The following is a 21,980-nucleotide window of genomic DNA, read 5'->3' on the forward strand; positions in this document are numbered from 1 at the left end:
AGTCTGAAGTGGGTCTCTTGTAGGCAGCATATATACAGGTCTTGTTTTTGTATCCATTCAGCCAGTCTGTGTCTTTTGGTTGGCACATTTAATCCATTTACATTTAAGGCAATTATCAATATGTATGTTCCTATTACCATTTTCATATTTGTTTTGTTTTGTTTATGTAGGACTTTTCCTTCTCTTGTGTTTCCCGCCTAGAGAAGTTCCTTTAGCATTTGTTGTAAAGCTGGTTTGGTGGTGCTGAATTCTCTTAGGTTTTGCTTGTCTGAAAAGGTTTTAATTTCTCTGTGCCATCTGAATGAGATCCTTGCTGGGTAGAGTCATCTTGGTTGTTGGTTTTTCCCTTTCATCTCTTTAAATATGTCCTGCCACTCCCTTCTGACTTGCAGAGTTTCTGCTGTAAGATCAACTCTTAACCTTATGGGGATTCCTTTGTATGTTATTTGTTGTTTTTCCCTTGCTGCTTTTAATATTTTTTCTTTGTATTTAATTTTTGATCATTTGATTAATATGCGTCTTGGCATGTTTCTCCTTGTATTTATCCTGTATGGGACTCTCTGCACTTCCTGAACTTGATTGACCATATTAGGGAAGTTTTTAACTATGGTCTCTTCAAATATTTTCTCAGTCTCTTCCTTTTTCCTCTTCTGGGACCCCTGTAATTTGAATGTTGGTGCATTTAATGTTGTCCAGAGGTCTCTAAGAATGTCCTCCATTCTTTTCATTCTTTTTTCTTTATTCTGCTCTGCAGTAGTTATTTCCACTCTTTTATCTTCCAGGTCACTTATCTGTTCTTCTGCCTCAGTTATTCTGCTATTGATTCCTTCTAGAGAAATTTTGATTTCATTTATTGTGGTGTTCATCATTGCTTGTTTGCTCTTTAGTTCTTCTAGGTCCTTGTTAAATGGTTCTTGTATTTTCTCCATTCTATTTCCAAGATTTTGTATCATCTTTACTCTCATTACTCTGAATTCTTTTTCAGGTAGACTGCCTATCTACTGTTCATTTGTTTGATCTGGTGTGTTTTTACCTTGCTCCTTCATCTGCTGTGTATTTCTCTGTCTTCTGATTTTTCTTAACTTACTGTGTTTGGGGTCTCCTTTTTGCAGGCTGCAGGTTTGTAGTTCCTGTTGTTTTTAGTGTCTGACCCCAGTGGCTAAGGTTGATTCAGTGGGTTGTGTAGGCTTCGTTGTGGAGGGGACTAGTGCCTGTGTTCTGGTGGATGAAGTTGAATCTTGTCTTTTTGGTGGGCAGGACCACATCTGGTGGTGTGTTTTGGGGTGTCTGTGAACTCAGTATGATTTTAGGAGACATCTCTGCTAATGGGTGGGGTTGTGTTCCCATCTTGCTAGTTGTTTGGCATGGGATGTCCAACACTGGAGTTTGCTGGTCATTGATTGGAGCTGGGTCTTAGCATTGAGATGGAGATCTCTGGGAGAGCTCTCGCTGATTGGTATTATGTGGGGCTAGGAGGCCTCTGGTGGACCAATGTCCTGAACTTGGCTCTCATACCTCAGAGGGTCAGGCCTGACACCTGGCCGGAGCACCAAGACCCTGTGCACCACATGGCTGGAGTGCCTTCAGAGTTGGAGATGCTGGCCGGCAGTGTCTCTCCTTCTATGCTGCACATTAGAATCACCTGCTTCTTCCTTGTTTTGCCCCAAAGGTAGGGTTCCACAGAGAAAAACAATAGCCTTGAAAACAGTCACAGCTCTGAGATGGCTTTTTTTCCCTTTGTGCTTAGTCGGGTTTCCCTTGCTCACATGGGGCCACATGCAGAGGCCTTGCACCCAGCTCTTCCGACCAGAGTTCCTAGTGTGGAATGGCTGCCACCAACACTTCAGCTCAGGCAAGCCATGTGCAGAAGTGAGGAAAAGGACACTGCATCCAAGATGGCAGCCAGGGACCATGTCTTACCATTAAATTTATAAACACACATTTTTACTTCAGGATTAATCCCTTTCCTTCCTTTTGTTAGATTCAATTTTCTTAGTTCATTCTTAGCATGTGATTTTTAAAAGTCATACATTCTATTTATATTCTTCTAGAAGTTACACTTATCCTTTTAAATCTCATATTTAAACATTTTTATATAATAGCTAGGGTTAAAGAATATTAATATCATTTCACAGAAAACGTTAAAATCTTTAACATATTTTCACTTGCTCCCAACAAATCTCCTACCTCCCATTTAGAAATTGCCTAAAATGTTTATTTCCAATTATAAAGTAATATTTTTTAATCATAAATAAGTAGCATAAATAGTTACCTACATTTAATTGTAAATTTTATTATTTCTCAACTCTTACTTATATCCCGTGTTGTCTTGGATGTTTTTTCTTAACGCAGCTGGAATACATTGTGAGTAATTCTTTCAGAAAGTATCTGTGGGTGGAAAATTTTCTGAATCATTGCATGCTGAAATATTCCTTATTTTGTTATCTCATTTGAAATATACATATCCATGTTCTCTCATCACAGATCAGTCGTAATGCTTCTGGGTTTTGTTTGAAATACAGACTTATTGAAAGGTCCTGAGCATAAGAGAGACATGATATGACTTAAGGATGAAAGGGATCTTCCTACTTGCTCTCTCTAGAATAGACTACGAAGGGTCGAAGGTGGGAACAAAGAGACTTGTTGGGAGTCTATGGAAGCAATCCTAGCAATAGGTGGTAGTGACAGACCAGGACGATAGTGGTAAAGGGAGTGAGAAGTGATCAGATTCTGAATGTATTTTAAATATGTTTTAAAACATCATTTGGATTTCCTGACAGATTGGAAGAAGAACATGAGAAACAAGAGTAGTCAAAGGTAACCTCAGAGTATTTGACCTATTCAACTCAACCTGATGACAAGTGCAGACTTGCCATCAGCTAAGAGGCCAAAGGGCTTGATGAGCGGTTTGGAGTGGAAGATCAGGAGTTTGATTTGGGACATGTTGAGTTTGAGATATCTTTTACCTTCCAAATGAAGATGCTGTGTAACCATAATTCATAGTCTACAATTTTCAGTTTATTTCTTCCTCTTTTTTTAGGCAAATAAGATATTTTATTACTAAAATTTTTTTATTATTTTTAAATTAATTTTTATTGGAGTATAGTTGCTTTACCATGTTGTGTTAGTTTCTGCTGTACAGCAAAATGAATCAGCTATACATATACATACATCCCCTCTTTTTTGGATTTCCTTCCCATTTAGGTCACCACAGTGCATTAAGTAGAGTTCCCTGTGCTATACAGTATGTTCTCATTAGTTGTCTATTTTATACCTAGTATCAATAGTGTATATGTGTCAATCCCAATCTCCCAGTTCCTCCCACCCCACCCCTTTCTCCCTTGGTGTCCATACATTTGTTTTCTATGTCTGTGTCTCTATTTCTGCTTTTCAAATAAGATCATCTATACCATTTTTCTAAATTCCATATATATGCATTAATATACGATATTTGTTTTTCTCTTTCTGACTTACTTTGGTCTGTATGACACTCTCTAGGTCTGTCAACATCTCTATAAATGACCAGTTTTGTTCCTTTTTATGGCTGAGTAATATTTCATTGTATATATGTACCACATCTTCTTCATCCATTTCTCTGTTGATGGACATTTAGGTTGCTTCCATGTCCTGGCTATTGTAAATAGTGCTGCAGTGAAAACTGGGGTACATGTGTCTTTTCAAAGTATGGTTTTCTCTGGATATATGCCCAGGAGTGGGATTGCTGGATCATATGGTTACCATATTTTTAGTTTCTTAAGGAAACTCCATACTGTTCCCCATAGTGGCTGTACCAATTTACATTCCCACAAACAGTGCCAGAGAGTTCCCTTTTCTCCACACCCTCTCCAGCATTTATTATTTGTAGACTTTTTGATGATGGTCATTCTGACTGGTATGAGGTGAAACCTAATTATAGTTTTGATTTGCATTTCTCTAGTAATTAACAACATTGAGCATTTTTTCATGTGCCTATTGGCCATCTGTATGTCTTCATTGGAGAGATGACTATTTAGATCTTCTGCCCATTTTATGATTGGGTTGTTTGTTTTCTTTATTGAGCTGTATGTGTTGTTTGTATATTTTGGAACTCAATCCCTTCTCCATCACATAGTTTGCAAATATTTTCTCCCATTCCATAGGTTATCTTTTCATTTTGTTTATGGTTTCCTTTGCTGTGCAAAAGCTTTTAAGTTTAATTAGGAGCCATTTGTTTATTTTTGTTTTTATTTCCATTATTCTAGGAGACAGATCCAAAAAAATATTGCTGCAGTTTATATCAAAGAGTGTTCTGCCTATGTTTTCCTCTAAGTGTTTTATAGTGTCTGGCCTTACATTTAGGTCTTTAATTCATTTTAAGTTTATTTTTGTGTATGGTGTTAGGGAGTGTTCTAATTTCATTCTTTTACATGTAGCTGTCCAGTTTTCCCAGCACCACTTCCTGAAGAGACTATCTTTTCTCCATTGTTTTATATATTCTTGCCTCCTTTGCCATAGATTTTAATTGCCCATAAGTGTGTGGGTTTATTTCTGGGCTTTCTATCCTGTTCTATTGGTCTATGTTTCTGTTTTTGTGCCAGTACCATACTGTTTTGATGACTGTAGCTTTGTAGTATAGTCTGAAGTCAGGGAGCCTGATTCCTCCAGCTCCATTCTTCTTTTTCAAGATTGCTTTGGCTCTTCAGGGTCTTTTGTATTTCCATACAAATTTTAAAAATTTTGTTCTAGTTCTGTGAAAAATGCCATTGGGCATTTGATAGGGGTTGCATTGGATCTATAGATAGCCTTGGTTAGTATGTTCATTTTAACCATATTGATCCTTGCAATCCAAGAACACAGTCTATCTTTCCATCTGTTTGTGTCCTCTTCAGTTTCTTTCATCAGTGTCTTATAGTTTTTGGAGTATAGGTTTTTTGCCTCCTTAGGTAGGTTTATTCCTAGGTATTTTATTCTGTTTGATGCAATAGTAAGTGGGATTGTTTACTTAATTTCTCTTTCTGCTATTTCGTTTTTAGTGTATAGAAGTGCAACAGATTTCTGTGTATTAATTTTGTATCCTGCAACTTTACCAAATTAACTGATGAGGTCTAGTAGTTTTCTGGTAGTATCTTTAGGATTTTCTATGTATAGTACCATGTCATGTGCAAATCGTGACAGTTTTACTACTTCGTTTCCAATTTGCATTTCTTTTCTTTAAAAGAGATCAAGAATTAAAGAAAATAATGAAGCAACTAGAGTATAGAATTCATCTAGCTTTATTTTTTCAAAACTTTTGTCCTCACTTTCATACAATTTGACAGTAACTAATCTTTATTGTCAAACCTAAATATTTCAACTTTTTCCCCTAGCAACAACTTTCTTTGGATATTCATATATTGTAAGTGTACATAACATTTAGTTAAAATAATTACAATAATCAGTATAAATAGAATAAATGGATTTGGGAGCAAATATTACTAAATCCTGGTAAGCAATAAGATGCTGATGTATACATAAATGCACAAGCAGCTTAGGGTGTAGTACTTAGGATGTGGGTATTCAAGGGCCAGTAAGTTTTATAGCAAGAGTGCAGGGTTTCAGCTAATCCAGTGAGTCACTTAGCTGGCAGTCAATTATGATAGTACCTATTGTGCTATAAACTTGCTCTAAAAAGAGATTTTGCCATATTACTCTCCAATTAATAGCATTGAGAATGACTGTTTCTCCAAACTGTCATCAACTCTTGGTATTATCAAGCATTTTAATATTTGGTTTGGATGGAAATATCTAATTTTTAATTTTATACATCTTTAATCATGAAGGAAGATGAACAATTTTCAAATGTTTATTGGATATTTATATATAACTACTTTGTACAAAATATATTCTAGGATATATTGCTATTACATTTGTTACATGGGCAATTTAGAATCAGTTCATTTTTTAAAAGTTCATTTGCACAATCAGTATCTTAAGCACTTGTTGACTTTAACTAATATTAACGCAATGGTCACCTGCTGTTCTTTGCTTTTTTTTAGGAATTATTTGGAACTTGTTGCAAAATCCATTCAAGATTGGATCACAAAAGAAGAAGCTGTATATCAGGAAGCTAAAATGGCTGAGGAAATCAGTAGGACCAAGAATGAGCTGGAAATAAAATCTGCTGGTACCAAAATTTCTTCTACTAGCAAAATTTATTCTATTAAAAAATCTAAAAATAAGTAACCAGTTGAACTTATACATAAGTCCAAAGACATTCTATTTATTAATTTAATCAAGACAGTGAACATTTCAGGATTAAAAAGAGTTGTCCACAAAATTTCTGTGACCCCTCACGTTCCCTAAAAAATAGAATAGCTGCATTCTAAATATGATGAAAATATTTGTTGTATATTGATTGATACTTGCCTTATATTGACCATACTTCCTGCCAGATCTGAAAGATTCAATCTATTCAGATCCAGTGTGATGCTGAGAAATGCCAAATGTCTTTATTTTGCTGGGATTGATAGGTTCGCCTATCTAAGTTTTGTTGGCAATACGTGAGTTAGATTCAGAGTCCGTATGTCTCCGTAAGAATCATTATGGCTGCCAAAGTGAGATTAAAACAAGACCTTCCTTAGAAGAGTAAACAAAATAGTCCCGAGATTAGGGGCTTCCCTGGTGGCGCAGTGGTTGAGAGTCCGCCTGCCGATGCAGGGGACACGGGTTCGTGCCCCGGTCTGGGAAGATCCCACATGCCGTCAAGCGGCTAGGCCCGTGAGCCATGGCCACTGAGCCTGTGCGTCCGGAGCCTGTGCTCCGCAACGGGAGAGGCCACAACAGTGAGAGGCCCGCGTACCAAAAAAAAATAGTCCCGAGACTAACTGGGAGTTAGAATTTAAAAATGAAGGAAAAACGGATTACTGGGGGCCTGTGACATGGACTCAACAGGATGTTGGATCAATAGATATTTTCATTTTTGTTGCTGTCAATTTTCATGGCTTTGATGCTGTCAGTCAGAGAGAAGAGGGTGAGAAAAAGAGGAAGGATACTTGATAAATAAGTGAAATGTTGAGGTAATTCATCTGGAAAATAAAGATATTTCACTGGGTTCATACAAAGGAAATGAGCTCTATGTGAATTATACTCATTGTTTTTGATAACCAAGCTGAGAGTGATTTCCTATAAAGAAGCAAAACTATATAATTTCCAAAGTTTTTGCAACCACTATAAACTACCAAAGGAATTTGTGCTTGGCTTGATTCTAAAATAAAACTTGGAAAACCAAGTCAAAGATGAAGCATTCACCTTTCACCAAAATGGTTACATAATCCATCCATCAACTCAGCCTTCCTCCTGATGGGGTGCAGCAGGACAGCACTAGGTAATTGGAATACTCGATGGGACTATCTAAAAAGACCGGTAGGGCTTCCCTCTCACAATTGTGTCCAGGCCGTACTTTACTGTTAGTAGCAAAAATTGTGGATTGACTGCCTTTTCTTCATTCTGCTTCTGAGCAGAACCAAAAGTTTAATAATTATCTGGGTGTCTATGGACCAAATTCAGAAAATGGTTTAATTGGGATTGGAATACACCTGGTAGGTATTGCATTCAGTTTGAGGCCTCTCAAGTCAGGACAGATGTAAACCTTCACAACAGAATAACTATAATGGCAAGAGGAGGGCTTCAGTATAGAAAGAAAAGTTAAATTTGTTCTGTGTGGTCTTAAGGGGTTAAATTAGGATTAATTAGGTTAAAACTCTAGTGAGAGAGTCCAGTTCACTAAAAGCTTCAAAATCTCAACACTTTGAGAATGGAATGTACTGCCTCCACAGATGGTGAGTTGTTCATCCCTGAAAGAGCTCAGTTCCACTTCAGATGTCCACTCTAGAGATGGCAAAAAAAGAATTCAGAGATGAGTGAATGGGGATCCCCTATAACCCAGATGCTTGGTCCTTCTATGAAACCTTATTTTAGAGAGTTTTACTAAGAAGTTTAATTTTCTCTGATTATAGGTAACAAAGAAATGAGCAAAACAGAGATATCAGATCAAGAAAAAGAAAAAGAGAAGGAAAAGATTCCTTTTATTTTAGAAGGCTCTCTCAAGGTAATCCAAGGAAAGACAAATGACACTGACAAATCACAAGTTCAAAGTTATTTTGTGCTAGTTTGTGTGGTATAACAGGAAATGATCTTTTTGCTAAACTTGAAATGACAGTCTCTCCACCACGCTTTCTCCTCCACCAGATGATAAGCCTTTAGGAAACTGTGCCAAAATCCAGGGCAGTGCCTTGTTCATAGTTGGTAAACTCTGCATCTGCTGCAGGAAGTTGTTTTTGTTTGCATTTTTATTGAAAATTTTAATTACAAAAGTAATACATGCTTTTATAAGAAATCAGACTTAACCTGGCTGTCCTAAGACCCTGAAGTCAGAAATATTAATGATTTGGCATGTTCTATGCTCATACAAGCATGCATGCACAAATATAAGAGAGTATTCATGTTTGGTTTTGGTTTAGGTTTGGTATGTTTTTTGGGTATTTTTTTTTTTGCCGTACATGGGCCTCTCACTGCTGAGGCCTCTCCCGTTGCGGAGCACAGGCTCCGGACGCGCAGCCTCAGCGGCCATGGCCCACGGGCCCAGCCGCTCCGCGGCATGTGGGATCTTCCCGGACCAGTGCATGAATCCGTGTCCCCTGCATCGGCAGGCGGACTCTCAACCACTGCGCCACCAGGGAAGCCCTGGTATGTTTCTTTTTAACTCTGCTACATGCTTTTTTCTCTTGGCAACACATCATGAATATCACTTCTGGACAATATCTAGAGATCTAACTTATTTTCATAGCATTATATTAGTCTATGATTTGGGTGTACCTTAATTTATTAAACAATTTCCTTAGTAATAAATACCACTTTTTTCTATTTATACAGAAATATTTAACTTTTATGTAGTCAAATCAATCATCTTTGGCCAAAATTTAAAAGACACAATGCCAGATTTTGTCAAGGATGTGAAGTAAAGCAAATTCTCATACACTGCTGATTGAAGTATAAGTTGGTACTTCCACTTTGGAAAATTGGACATACATACTAAAGTTAAGCATGTGATTTCTCTTTAACCAAATAGTTTCACTCCTAAGTATATACCTAATATACTTATGCATGCATGTGTTCACCAAGACACATGGACACAGTTTTCCTTGCAGCATATTATTTTTTTTTTTTTTGCGGTATGCAGGCCTCTCACTGCTGCGGCCTCTCCCGTTGTGGAGCACAGGCTCCGGACATGCAGGCTCAGCAGCCATGGCTCATGGGCCTAGCCACTCCACGGCACGTGGGATCCTCCTGGACCAGGGCACGAACGCGCGTCCCCTGCATCGGCAGGCGGACTCTCAACCACTGCGCCACCAGGGAAGCCCTGCAGCATATTTTTAATTCTCCCAAACTGGAAACAATTCAAAGATTCATCAGTAGAATGCCTAGAATGGTTCATGTAATGAAATACTATACAGCTTTGGAAATAAATGACATATAGCTACACACAGAAATATGGATGAATCTCACACACAACATGTTAAGCCAAAGAAGAGAAAGTTAAAAGACTATATACCTTATGTAGGATTTCGTTTACATAAGTTTTTTAAATAGGCAAGGCTAAACTAATGTATTAAAAATTAGGATGATGTTTGCCTTTGGGGCAGTACAAGTGGTTGGTAATTGAGGAGAAGCATGAGGAGGGCTTCTGGGGAGCTGGAGATCGTCTATTTCTTGACCTGGTGGTAGTTTTACAGGAGCACTTACTTGGTGATAATTCATTCAACTGTTCACTTAGGATTTGTGCTCTTTTTGTATGTACGTTACAGCTGGTTAAAAAAAGGGTTTTAAAAATCTGTCATTTTTTTAATGGTTTTAGGGCTTCTGTGTTTTTGGTTCCATCAGGTTGATTCCACCTTGAGTTTGTATGTTAATTTTCCTGTACTCTCTTAGAATATTTTCATAGATATCCTTTTTATATTCAGAGATCTAATCTATCTGAAGTACATGTTTTGTAGCATAATGTAAGGGTCTTTTTCTCTGCCCAGATGGACTGTCATTTTACTAGTACCATTTAATTAAATGTAATATTAATCCCCACCCCTTAAACAAATTGGAATATTGATATGTCACATATTAGGTACCCATTTTTTAATCCATTTTTATAGATCCCTATAAAATGATAAGAGATATCCTGGACTCTTCTGAACACTACAGTGTCTACTGAGTGTTCGTGTCCTTCAAAATTCATATGTTGAAAACCTAATCCCAATGTGATGGTATTTTAAACCATTTTTGAATGCTGTATTCTGTTTCAGTCACCCACTTAATTATTCTTATACAAGTACCATACTATTTTAATTACAGTAGCTTTGTTGTAAGCTTATAGATTGTGTAGGCAGGAGCTGATTTCCCCACCTCCATCAGTATGCAATAACCCTCAAAAGAGCATTGGTTAAGATTGGTGAGCCTCCCTGGCTTCTTGGTATTAATGGTAAAGATAATTACATGGCAAATCTTTAAGTTTATTATTATTTGCTGCTTAATCTTATTCAATTTTTAAAATATCTGTTGGTATTGAAACTAATATCTAGTGGGGTTTTTTTCCCTTTATTTAGGAGATATATTGAATTATGGAGATTGATTTAACAATATGAGTAACCTTTGTATTTCTAAAACAAACTTCTCTTCAGCATTTCCTAAAGTTTAGTCCTTATCCCACAAAACCACATATGCCATAATTGCCTAGGTATCTCTGGGGGGAGGAGAGACTTAAAATATACATGTTTTCACTCCATCCTAACTGATCTTTGGGAATAGAACCTAGGAATTTTAATTTTTAGTAAGCCCCTGGGTCCATCTTTATGTACATTATTGATGAAAAGTTATAGCACCGTTTTTTTCATGGAATGTTATTATTTTAATATTTTAATTAATAATTTAATATTTGATTAATAATTATTTTAATAAACAGCTGACTCTGTTCTGATAGTATTTTATCTAGAATTTTTGTGTCTATGATGAATGAAGTGATAGGCTTTTGTGTTGTTCTTAACAAGCATTACTATTAAGGTTATGTTGGCTTCTTTTTGGGGGCGGCGCTGCACCTCACGGTATGTGGAACTTCCCTGAACAGGGATTGAACCCACGCCTCCTGTAGTGGAAGCGTGGAATCTTAACCACCAGACCACCGGGGAAGCACCATGTGTTGGCTCTTGTTTTTAATTTAAGTATAGTTGATGTACAGTATTATATAAGTTACAGGTGTTCAATATAGTGATTCACAATTTTATAAAGACAGCAATGGCTACTACAAAGGCAGCACCTAATCAAAAGATTGTGAAGCCTGTGAAGGTTTCTGCACCCTGAGTTGGTGGAAAGCACTAAGTTGACAGATGAGATTTTCAAATAAAGATCTGACTCTAACTAAAAAAAAATCACTACCTTTATAGTTGTTACAAAATATTGGCTATATTCCCTGTGTTGTACAATAGATCCGTGTAGTTTATTTTATACCTAATACTTTGTACCTCTTAATCTCCTTCCACTGTATTGCCCCTCCCCCTCCCTCTCCCCACTGGTAACTACTAATCTGTTCTCTATATCTGTGAGTCTGTTTCTTTTTCATTATATTCACTAGTTTTTTTGTATTTTTTAGATTCTACATGTAAGTGATATCATACAGTATTTGTCTTTCTCTGACTTATTTCACGTAGCGTAATACCCTCCAAGTCTATCCATGTTGTTGCAAATGGCAAAATTTCATTCTTTTTATGGTTGAGTAGTATTCCACTGTATATATATATATCACATCTACTTTAGCTGTTCATCTGTTGATGGACACTTAGGTTGCTTCCATATCTTGGCTATTGTAAATAATGCTGCTATGAAATTGGGGTGCATGTTGGCTTTTAAAATGAATTAAGGAAGTGCAGCAAGGTTACTGTATGCAAGATTAACATAGGAAAAAATATCACTGGAGTTCCTATTCACCAGCAATAACCGATTAGAAAATGTAACATAAAACAAATATCATTCACAAGAGCAACAAAAACTATAAGGTGCCAAGAAAAATAAATTAATAAAAGATTTTTCTTTATGGAGAAAATTATAACATATTATTGAAGGACAGTAAACACCTGAATAAGTGGGAAAATATACCATGGTCATGGATGAAAAGACTCAGTTTAGGATATGAAATATACTCATATACCTTTAAAAGTATATACTCATACTTTCTTTTGTTTTGTTTGTTTGTTTGTTTGTTTATTTATGTCTGCGTTGGGTCTCTGTTGCAGCCTGCAGGCTTCTCTAGTTGCGGCGAGTGGGGGCTACTCTTCTTTGTGGTGTGCGGGCTTGTTGTTGCAGAGCAGGGCTCTAGGCACGTGGGCTTTAGCAGTTGAGGCACATGGGCTCAGTAGTTGTGGCTCGCTGGCTGTAGAGCACAGGCTCAGTAGTTGTGGTGCACGGGCTTAGTTGCTCCACTGCATGTGGGATCTTCCCAGACCAGGAATCGAATCCGTGTCCCCTGCATTGGTAGGTGGATTCTTAACCACTGCGCCACCAGGGAAGTCCCGTGGGGCTGTTTTTAAATTGGTACGTTTTTCATATCTGTGCCAGGCTGACCTCTTCTAGATCCTGAGTCAGGTCAGCGGGTTTGGGTTTTGTTAGTTACATTGGTTGATTTTGTTTTCTTCTGTGTTCGGTGCACACACTTAACAGCCATCCACTTCTGCTCAGAGCTAAAAGGGTATTCAGCTTTTCTGATATAATCCTGTTGAAGTGCATCAAGACCCATCTTCACTGCAAGAGCAATTAAGGCTCCTTACGTTGGTTTCCCCATTAGAGTGTTGTTTCTAATTACAGCATCATTGCACACACAGCCCTCCTCAACAATTCTGCTAACAGATGGGTTGTAGAATCCATGAACAACATCACCATCAACAATCACTTCCCCAAATGGATTGTAGCCAACTCCAGTAACCTCAGCACGCAGGCCATCTGAAGTAAATATATGGGTAACAGTCATTTTGTTCTTCATCAGGGTTCCAGTTTTATCTGAACAAATCATGTTACAGCAGCCCAGAGTTTCAACAATAGGTAGTTTTTTCACAATGGCCCTTTTCTTCACCATTCTCATAACACCAAGGGCTAGAGTCACTGTGACCACAATGGGAAATAGAAATATATTCCAATCAAAATTTCAGCAGCTTTTTTATGAACCTTGGAAAGCTGATTCTAAAACAAAAAGAAAAACAAAGGGATAGGAGCTTTCTTTCAGATAGTATTTTACTGGCAAATTCTATCTCTTTATTTTTACCTTTCTGTGGCTTTATAATTTAAGTGTGTCTCTTGTAAACAGGGATTATAAACTAGATTTTTTAAAATTATACTGATGATTTTTCTTTTAGCAGAAGACTTGAATCCATTTATATCTATTCTAATAAACTATATATTAAGATATATAGTTTATTTTCGATTTTCAATCTGTTTTCTATTTTCCTACCTTTTCTGTGATCCTTTTTTCTTGTTTTCTTTTGTATGTTTTTTTTCTTTTTTCTTGCTATCAATTTGATGATAGGGAACACTAATTTTAACTCTAAGTAAAATGCTATCCTCCCTCACCAGAAGAATTCTATTTTTCATATTAGTAGACTGTATTATGGGGAAAAATTGTACTCAGTGAGTTGTCAATAAAATATTTGCAGAAATTACTTTTCTTGCTTGTTACATAAATACCTACACAATATCCTTGATATTGTCTTTTGACCCAAAAAGCCTAAAATATTTACTACCTGGCCCTTGATAGGAAAAGTTTATAATGTATACACTTTATTTCTATTCTACTAGTGGTTGCTCTAGATTTTCAACTTGTATATATAATTTAATGAAGTCTCAATAAAATATCTTTCTTCCAGAACAATATAAGAAATTATTAAAATGGCTTCCTCTCTCCCAACCTGTGTTTAAGTTTTATCTTGATTTTTTTGTTTCCACAAATTAGACATTATTATTGTCATTGTTTTATACAGTCAGTGCTATTGAGATTTAGCCCCATGCTTAGCATTTGTTTTGTTGAGCATTTCTTCTCACATCTTCTATTTTGGGAGTATTTCCTTTAGAACTTTCTTTAGTGGGGGTTTGTTGCTATTGAACAGGTCTCTTGGTTGACTTTTTTGTATCCTGTTAGTACTCTCAAGATTTTGTTCCACATTTTTCTACCTGATGCTGTAGTTGTTAATATTGGGTTGGCCAAATTTTGTTCAGGTTTTTCCATAAGATGTTATGGAACAGACTTTTTAGCCAACACAATAAATTGATTGTCGATCTAACTTGTCATTCTTTTATAAACAGTTCATCTTTTCTCTCTAGCTGCTTTGAAAACATGTGGTGGTGTGCTGGTAAATGTTTAGCATTAGCTCTCTAGGAAAAAAAATTCTGTATAGATAGATAGTTTATTCTAAATTTTACTGATATATGGTATGTATAGCACACAATTTACAAATAATAAAATATGTAATACTCCTTATTGTAAATTCCATTTAGCCAGTTGATTCTCACAGAATTGTTTTCATTGATTTTTACTAAGCTCTTACACCTTTAGCCAGCCTATAGTTTCAATTGACAAACAAGTGTAGTTCCACAATGAATGCTGATTGATATTTTCATTTACATGAGCAAGTAAGTCAAAAGTGAGCAACAGAGGGATATGTCTCACTTATTCACCAATGACATTAGCAACTTCTTTGCTGAATCAGGTAATAGTTTTTAAATACTGGAAGAATATTTCCCCAATTTTTTTTGTGCTAGTTAGTGTAACAGCTCAAAACACAGCACACTGCATTATTAACATCTTCTCCATCATTTTTTAAAGTCTATATAATCAACGAGTAGTCAATAAATCTCTGATTTGTAGCATTTGCTGATCTCTGTAGTGTAAATACTCCCATCATGACTGACTTCAAGCTACTGATAAGATGTCACTGTATGTGGAGTTGGAAACAATATGCAGTAGCACACTGTTATAGTTCTACCATACAGATACAATTTACATAAATAACCCCGAGGGCATAACCGCTACTGGTCCGCGGCCTGTTAGGAACTGGGCCGCACAGCAGGAGGTGAGCTGTGGGTGGGCGAGCGAGGGAAGCTTCATTTGCTGCTCCCTTTCACTCCCCATCGCTCACATTACCGCCTGAACCGTCACTCGCGTTACCGCCTGAACAACCCCCAACCCAGCCCTGTCCATGGAAAAACTGTCTTCCACGAAACCGGTCCCTGGTGCCAAAAAGGTTGGGGACCCCTGGCATAAATCACAGTTAAATGTAACAAAATAGTTAGGAAAGTGGTACGTTTTGAGTATTTATTACCTTTGTTTTTAATGGTATTGTGCATTTGTATCATTTGATTTTAATAATGGATGTGGTTAAAACTGGCTTGCAAAATTCCTGAAAATTTAACAATAAACTCTTCCAACTCAATATGACCCAGATCCAGCACATCACTATCATTTCCTGGGTTTGATTCACTGGTTAGTGTCTTTCATCAGCTCCGGAAATGTCTCATCCATTATCTGTTCAAATACTGCCTTTTCAAAAATCCTATTCCATTTCCAATAGGGCTTTCAAACTCTCTGATTTTTGATACTCTCTTGTTTTGACTGATACTTTTGATGCCTCCTTTTCTTTCTTTAAGCATATTAAAATACTTATTTTATATTCTCTGTTTGATAATTCCAATATCTGCAGTCTTTGCAAGTATAATTTCAGAGTTTGTTTCTTCTTCAGGTTTTTGATTTTGACTTAGTTCCTCACATTTTGTGATTTTCCTTTGTGAACTCACATTTTGCCCACAATCTTTTCAGAATACTTTTAAGGTGATGTACATTTTGGCCACAAATCTATGTGAGGACAGGCTTGTGGTTAAGAGTTCTCAGGGCCGATTTCCTCCTGCCCTCTCTGCTCCTACTTTAACTCAGGGCCAGGGAAGCTGACTAGGTTTCATGATTTTACTCTATGGGGCAAGATTTTTTTCTAGTTCACTCAGTGAAGGTGTCATTTAAAAAAAAAAATACCCGTGCCATTCATAGGTCTCTGATCTCCTGGGTTCTGGCTCTAGTCCCTATAACTCCCAAAACCCAAGTTCTTGGCTTCCAGGGATGGGCAGATAACCCTGGGAAACTGCTGTTTTCAGTGCTTTCTTCCCTCATTGAATTAGTGCTTTCTCATATTTTTTACTTTGCTGCCAGCACTGCTATGCATTATAATGATGATTTGATATTTTAGCCATCATTTCTGAAATATTTTATGCCAGGAATGTTTCTTTGAACATCTAGTCTACTATACTGCTGATTAACCATGTTTAGAACCTAAATTGGGGATTGGATTCTTGTGGAAAAGTATAAGAGCCAGGGAGACCAGCTAAGAGGCTGATGCAATAGTTCAGTTTAAAGCTAAAAAGACCTGAAGTAAAGAAAATTTCAACAGAGGGTGAGAGAAAAAACTGAAGTGAAGAGAGATCTCTGAAGAGGATTGTCAGGGTTTAGCATACAGAAGTTGGGTGAGAGAAAGAGAATCAAGGATGACACCACAATTTCTAGCTCAGTATTTTGATCCATCAGAGATACAGCTTATAAAAATCATGTTAAATATTCTCCAGAGTGAACCTGAATAGGATCAGATTTGTTTCAAAATCCTATTAATTTTTTTAAAATGTGTTTACAGGCATGGAAAGAACAAAATAGGTTAGCTGAAGAGGAACGCTTAAAGGAAGAAAAAAAAGCAGAAAAGAAGAGTAAGGAATCTGGCAAAAAGAAAGGCAAGGAAAAACCAGAGAAAGAAGATAGTAGGAATTTCAAGAGAAAAAATTTTTTAAAGGAGAAATTGAAAGAAGAGCAAATAAAGAGCCCGGAAATAACAAAGGAGCCCCTCCAGGACCCAGAACCTGAGATCGTTTACTCGGTAAAATCAATTTTATAAAAAGCTCCTTTGGATCATTCCAAATTGTTTGGGGAAGAACACAGCTTTTGTGGAAACATAAGGTTTTCAGTCTTCACTGCCACCACAGAGGCCTTGGGGTTTCTTCTAGTATAGAAGATCTCAGACATGCAGTCCACCCTGTGATACCTAGGACCTTCTTTACAGAGGGTCACCAAGACAGGAACACCCGTAGGCCAGTTTTTCTTGAGTGCCATGAAGCTAGGTTTCTAGGGGATGGTAAAGATGGAAATTTGACACAAAAGCATTCACTTAGGTTTATGTAAATAAGCAACTGTGATAGGTCAACATGTTATCAAACCAAACTTGGGTCCACTTGCCTGCACACGGTAACGCCAGTCTACTGACACCGGGTCGTGGTGAAGGAAAGTGCAGCGTTTATCACAGGGCACCAAGCAAGGAGTCCTGGGCAGCTAGTGCTCAAAACAACCAGCTTCCAGATGGGTTTCAGGAAAGCATTTTTAAAGGCCAGGTGAGGGAGGGAAGTCGCAGGGTATGTGACCATCTCCTGAAGAATTCTCTGATTGGTTGATGGTGAGGTAACAGGGCAGTGTCACAGGGGTTAACATTATCAGTCCTTAGGCACCAGTAGGTCTGGGGGCTATGGTGCTCATGGTCATCAAGTACAATAGTTCATTTCTTCCATTTGGTGCTGGTTTTAGTATCTGTAAGGCAATTCAGGAAATGTGCCTCAAATACTATTTTCTAGGTACTTCAGAGGAGCTAGAGAGGATATGGGGGAGGAGTCTGTCCCAGGAAGGCCCCATAGGGTCCTGCTCAGTTACAATAGTGGACAAAGAAGTTGGCTTTTTCTGTCTCAGATGATGGGACTCGCTGAGTACATTGGGTTATCGCTCTGTATGCACCCACGTTTCTTGCCTGTATACTTTTGTGAAAACTTCCCTTTGCCAATCTCTCCCTCAAGCTGTTTTATGAGAAAAACCTAATCAGGAAAAGATTGGAAAAAAAGTAACAGCCCTTGTCCTTTCTAGTTACTACTCTGACCCAGTTGTTCTTAAGCTTTATCATGCATCAGTATCACTTGGAGCTCTATTAGTGACACTTAGTAAAAAAAAAAAAAAAAAAAAAAAGTCTTTAACACATGACCTTCTAAAATGTAAAGTATCAATACTCCTCAGTATATTAGCTCTCTTTAAACAGAAAATTAACAGCCAATGAAAGAGAAATTGATAACTTTTCGCACTGCCTTGGCAATAGTCCAATGATTTGATTTGCACTGGGTTATGAGGATGCTCCAATGAACAGAGTTTAAAATCATGGACCTCCTTTCATTCTACCTGTCATTATAACACTACAGGAGGTGCCAAAGATAAGATAGACACTGGCCTCTGAGTCTACAAAGTGACAGACAAATCATTTAGCAGAAATTAGGCTTATGGCAGCTTTAACTGGCTTACATGGATGACCTAATTTTTGTCAATTACCATTCCACACTCAAAGCATGATGTTTTCTTTTCTAGTTTCGTGGATACAACATGGGAGAAACGCCAGTCCAAATCTCAGGAACAAATTATTATCTGTATCCTTCCGATGGAGGGCAGATTGAAGTAGAGAAGACAACATTTGAAAAAGGTACATTTTGAAAGCAGCTCATTTATGGTTTGGAAGATATTAACCCATTTCAGATAATCCTGGGGCCTTGTACTCCTGAGTATGATAGGTGAGAGTAGTAATGCGCCCCCAGTGATTCATTTTTGCACAGTGTTCCCCACTTTCAGACTTCACACTCTTCTGTTGTAATAGCCTCTGCAAGGCACAGGCCAGCCATGAGGTTACCTGGGCACACTAAGACAAACATTCCAGTTGTTAAAATATGAAAATATTTCCATAGGGTTGGAAAATAGTATAATAGTAACTGCAGTAAGCAAATCGTTACTTAATAATGTTAATTACAACACATAGTGTTATCTCAGAAACTAAGCACATACTATGAATTTCGAGCAAATTCCTGATTTGGTTTCTGGAGCACAGAGTTTGGGGGCCTGCTGCCGATATCCAGTTATTTTTGCTATAAAGAAATTGCCTCTGGATTCAGAAGTCATTAAGTGGGAGGGAGGTCTTGGAGATGAGCTGAGGAGGACCTAGTCTGGACAAAGGAAATGCTTCATTCTCCCCAAGGGAAGAGCAGATCTGGGCTCTAGGGAACTTACTGGGGACATCTTGTAGAGCCTCTCTTTTCACTGTGCTTTAAAGATTTCTTAGGATGGGTTTGAGGACCTGGGTTTTATTTGACAGGTTATTGTCTAGTAGGGAGCTGTGGTCTCTGAGAGCTGGGAAGAGTCAGTGGGGAGGGAGTGTGAGCAGGATACTGTTTAATGTCCACAAGATTATGCAACCCAACAAAGGACACCAGGGCTCCTCCCACCCACACTCTGTTTGTGACACCAGCCCGCCCCTTCTCACTCCCTACCCTTCCTCCAGCCCTTCTTAATTTTCCTTCCTTCCTCCCTTCCTCCCTTCTTCCCTTCTTCCCTTCCTCCCTCCCTTCCTTGCTTCCTATCATCAAATGACCATCAATTTAATGAGGAAATCATTACAAGAGTGAGAATGCTATTCCTTATGTGGAATCATGGCTCAAGCATCATTAGATAGTAACTGCCACATCAAACAAAAGATCCTACCAATGATTTTTAAAATAAAAAGGCCTACAAATTATTCAAATTATTTAAAGAATGGTTTGTGGTACAACTTATATCAAATGCCAGACTGTTTTATTGTATAAGGTTTGTTTATTTAAAACATGAAAGGGGGGACTTCCCTGGTGGTCCAGTGGTGAGGACTCCAGCTTCCACTGCAGGGGGCGGGGCTTTGATCCCTGGTCGGGGAACTGAGATCCCGCAGGCCACTTGGTGCAGCCAAAAAAAATAAATAAAGATAAAGACATTTAAAACATGAAAGGGATTTTTATTAATAGATAGGTGTGCATATTTATTTATATTACAATATTTTTTAGTGTTTAATATTTTGAATATCAACCCTGGGTGTAGGGTACAAATAGTAGTAATTAAAAATGGAACTCAGAATCACAGAACTGAGAAAAGCACTGGACTCAAGTTTTAAAATGCTATGTTCCATTTTCAGTAACCATTCTTTACTCTTATCAATATTTGCATGTGCATATAATATATATGTTTCAGATGGTTCATAGTAAGTATATTTTTATCTTAATTCTATCAACTTTGAGATATGATCATTCAATGAAAGTTGAAAAGAAAAGGCTGGGTTAAAGAAAAAAGAAAAAAGCTGGAAGAGGAGACAAAGAATGAGTCAGAACACTAGCAGAAAATGTGTTGTTTGGGAAATTCTTATATGTTCCTACTAACAATAATAACTACTGTAACTAACATTTATGCAATTCTTTATCAATTACAAAATCCTTTCACATTAACCATCATGTGTGATTGATCATAAAGTTGAGTATAGGTTTACCTTAGCCAATTTACTCTCCCTTCTGTAATTTGACTTTAGGTATGAGCAGAAAGTCTGCAAACATCTCCCTGATCCACCTGCTGTTTCTTCCTGGAATTCCACCATCACTTTATTCTTTTAGGTATCTTTTTATAAAAGTGGTGATATCCCTAGGTATTTCTAGTCCCTGACTTAAATGCTATGCTGCATTATTTAGAGGTCTTGTCACAGAGCTTAATTGGGGCATCACAATCAGCCCATTTTCTATCCCATGATTCTTCTCCAGGCCCAACTTTTATCAAAGTGAAAGTGAAAAAGGACAAGCACAATTTTTTAATTCATTTAAGAGACCCTAAGAAAATTGTGAAAAAGGAGAAAAAAGAGGATTATCCTTCAGAAGATGAGAAAGAAGAAAGAGAAGGAGAACAACATTTTGAAAAAGGTAAGCAGCTGCGTCTTTGAGGCAGCGGGTATCAGTACTTCCACCATAGGTCAAACCTATCCACCTAACAGAAACACATGCATCCCTGGCAGGTAGCATGTGTAATTTTTACAGATGATGACTAAAGTGTTTTGCCATCTTGTTTATATACAATTTCCCTAATGTAAAAGGGATATACATTGTATATATAGCCCATCTATAGTGGGCTGCTTACTTGGTTTTGCCTCCTCTGGGAACCCAGCTCTTGATTCCAGCTGACATGCAGGGTCTACCTCGCCTGGCTACCTTTTTGTAGCAACATTGAGTTTGCAATGTCCTTTCTGGCCTGAATTTTGTTTTATGCACTGTACCAAGTGCAATCTCTAGGACTCAGGTCCTTATTAATTGATTGCTACTGAAGGTTTGGCTTCTCTGCAATACTGACTGTGAATGATAGGCTTTCTATCTATGCTCTATCACTTGGATCTCCATGTAGTATCAATTTTCTTAAACTGCAAGAACAAGAAAAAAATCCTAAATTTGGCCATGAGCATCTCTACCTGCTTGTAGATGAGAGTTCCAAGTGGGTGTCCATTGATCATACACCATGAAACTTCTTGATAACACCATTTAACATGTCCCAGCAACACCAGCTGAAAAAATTAATTGCTTCTTGCCCAGTGTAGGCTATACCTGCAAATGGAGATGAATTAATTAATACAATGCTTTTGGACTCAAGTTAGTAATAAGTAATAAGATCAATAACTAAATCTTGCTAATAAATTTAGTTATAGTCACAGTGTTTTATAAATTCAAGGTAAGAATACAATGTTTGACAAGTTTGAATGTACCCAAGAACTTAAAAACAGAAATTTAAAAATTACTCTTCTTTGTTTTATCTGATATAAAAATATATGGCTTAGTATAAAAATTAGGAAATATAAGAATACTTTAAAAAGATGACAGTTGCTCATAATTCTACCACCCCAGCAGTAACCACTATTCACAGTGTATTTCTTTCACTTTATCATGATGAACAATTTCCTATTCATTAAATATTTTTAAAAATAATATTATAGGGCTTCCCTGGTGGCGCAGTGGTTGAGAGTCCGCCTGCCGATGCAGGGGACACGGGTTCGTGC

At 37.4% G+C, this 21,980-nt stretch overlaps 1 protein-coding gene across 1 annotated transcript in view; it reads left to right on the plus strand.

Moving 5' to 3' along the window:
* Positions 1–21,980, plus strand: part of SPAG17 (sperm associated antigen 17) — a gene marked incomplete at its 5' end in the record, with an annotated part of 215,822 nt that overhangs the window by 88,790 nt on the left and 105,052 nt on the right. The window contains 5 exons of the mRNA XM_081224979.1: positions 6,015–6,142; positions 7,974–8,065; positions 16,716–16,952; positions 18,470–18,581; positions 20,704–20,859. Of these exons, the coding sequence (XP_081081105.1) occupies positions 6,015–6,142; positions 7,974–8,065; positions 16,716–16,952; positions 18,470–18,581; positions 20,704–20,859 (725 nt within the window). The remainder of the gene's footprint in view (positions 1–6,014; positions 6,143–7,973; positions 8,066–16,715; positions 16,953–18,469; positions 18,582–20,703; positions 20,860–21,980) is intronic.

This window comes from Mesoplodon bidens (assembly GCF_964165515.1).
Source record: "Mesoplodon bidens genome assembly, chromosome: 2".
In the NCBI taxonomy this organism is placed as follows: domain Eukaryota; kingdom Metazoa; phylum Chordata; class Mammalia; order Artiodactyla; family Ziphiidae; genus Mesoplodon; species Mesoplodon bidens.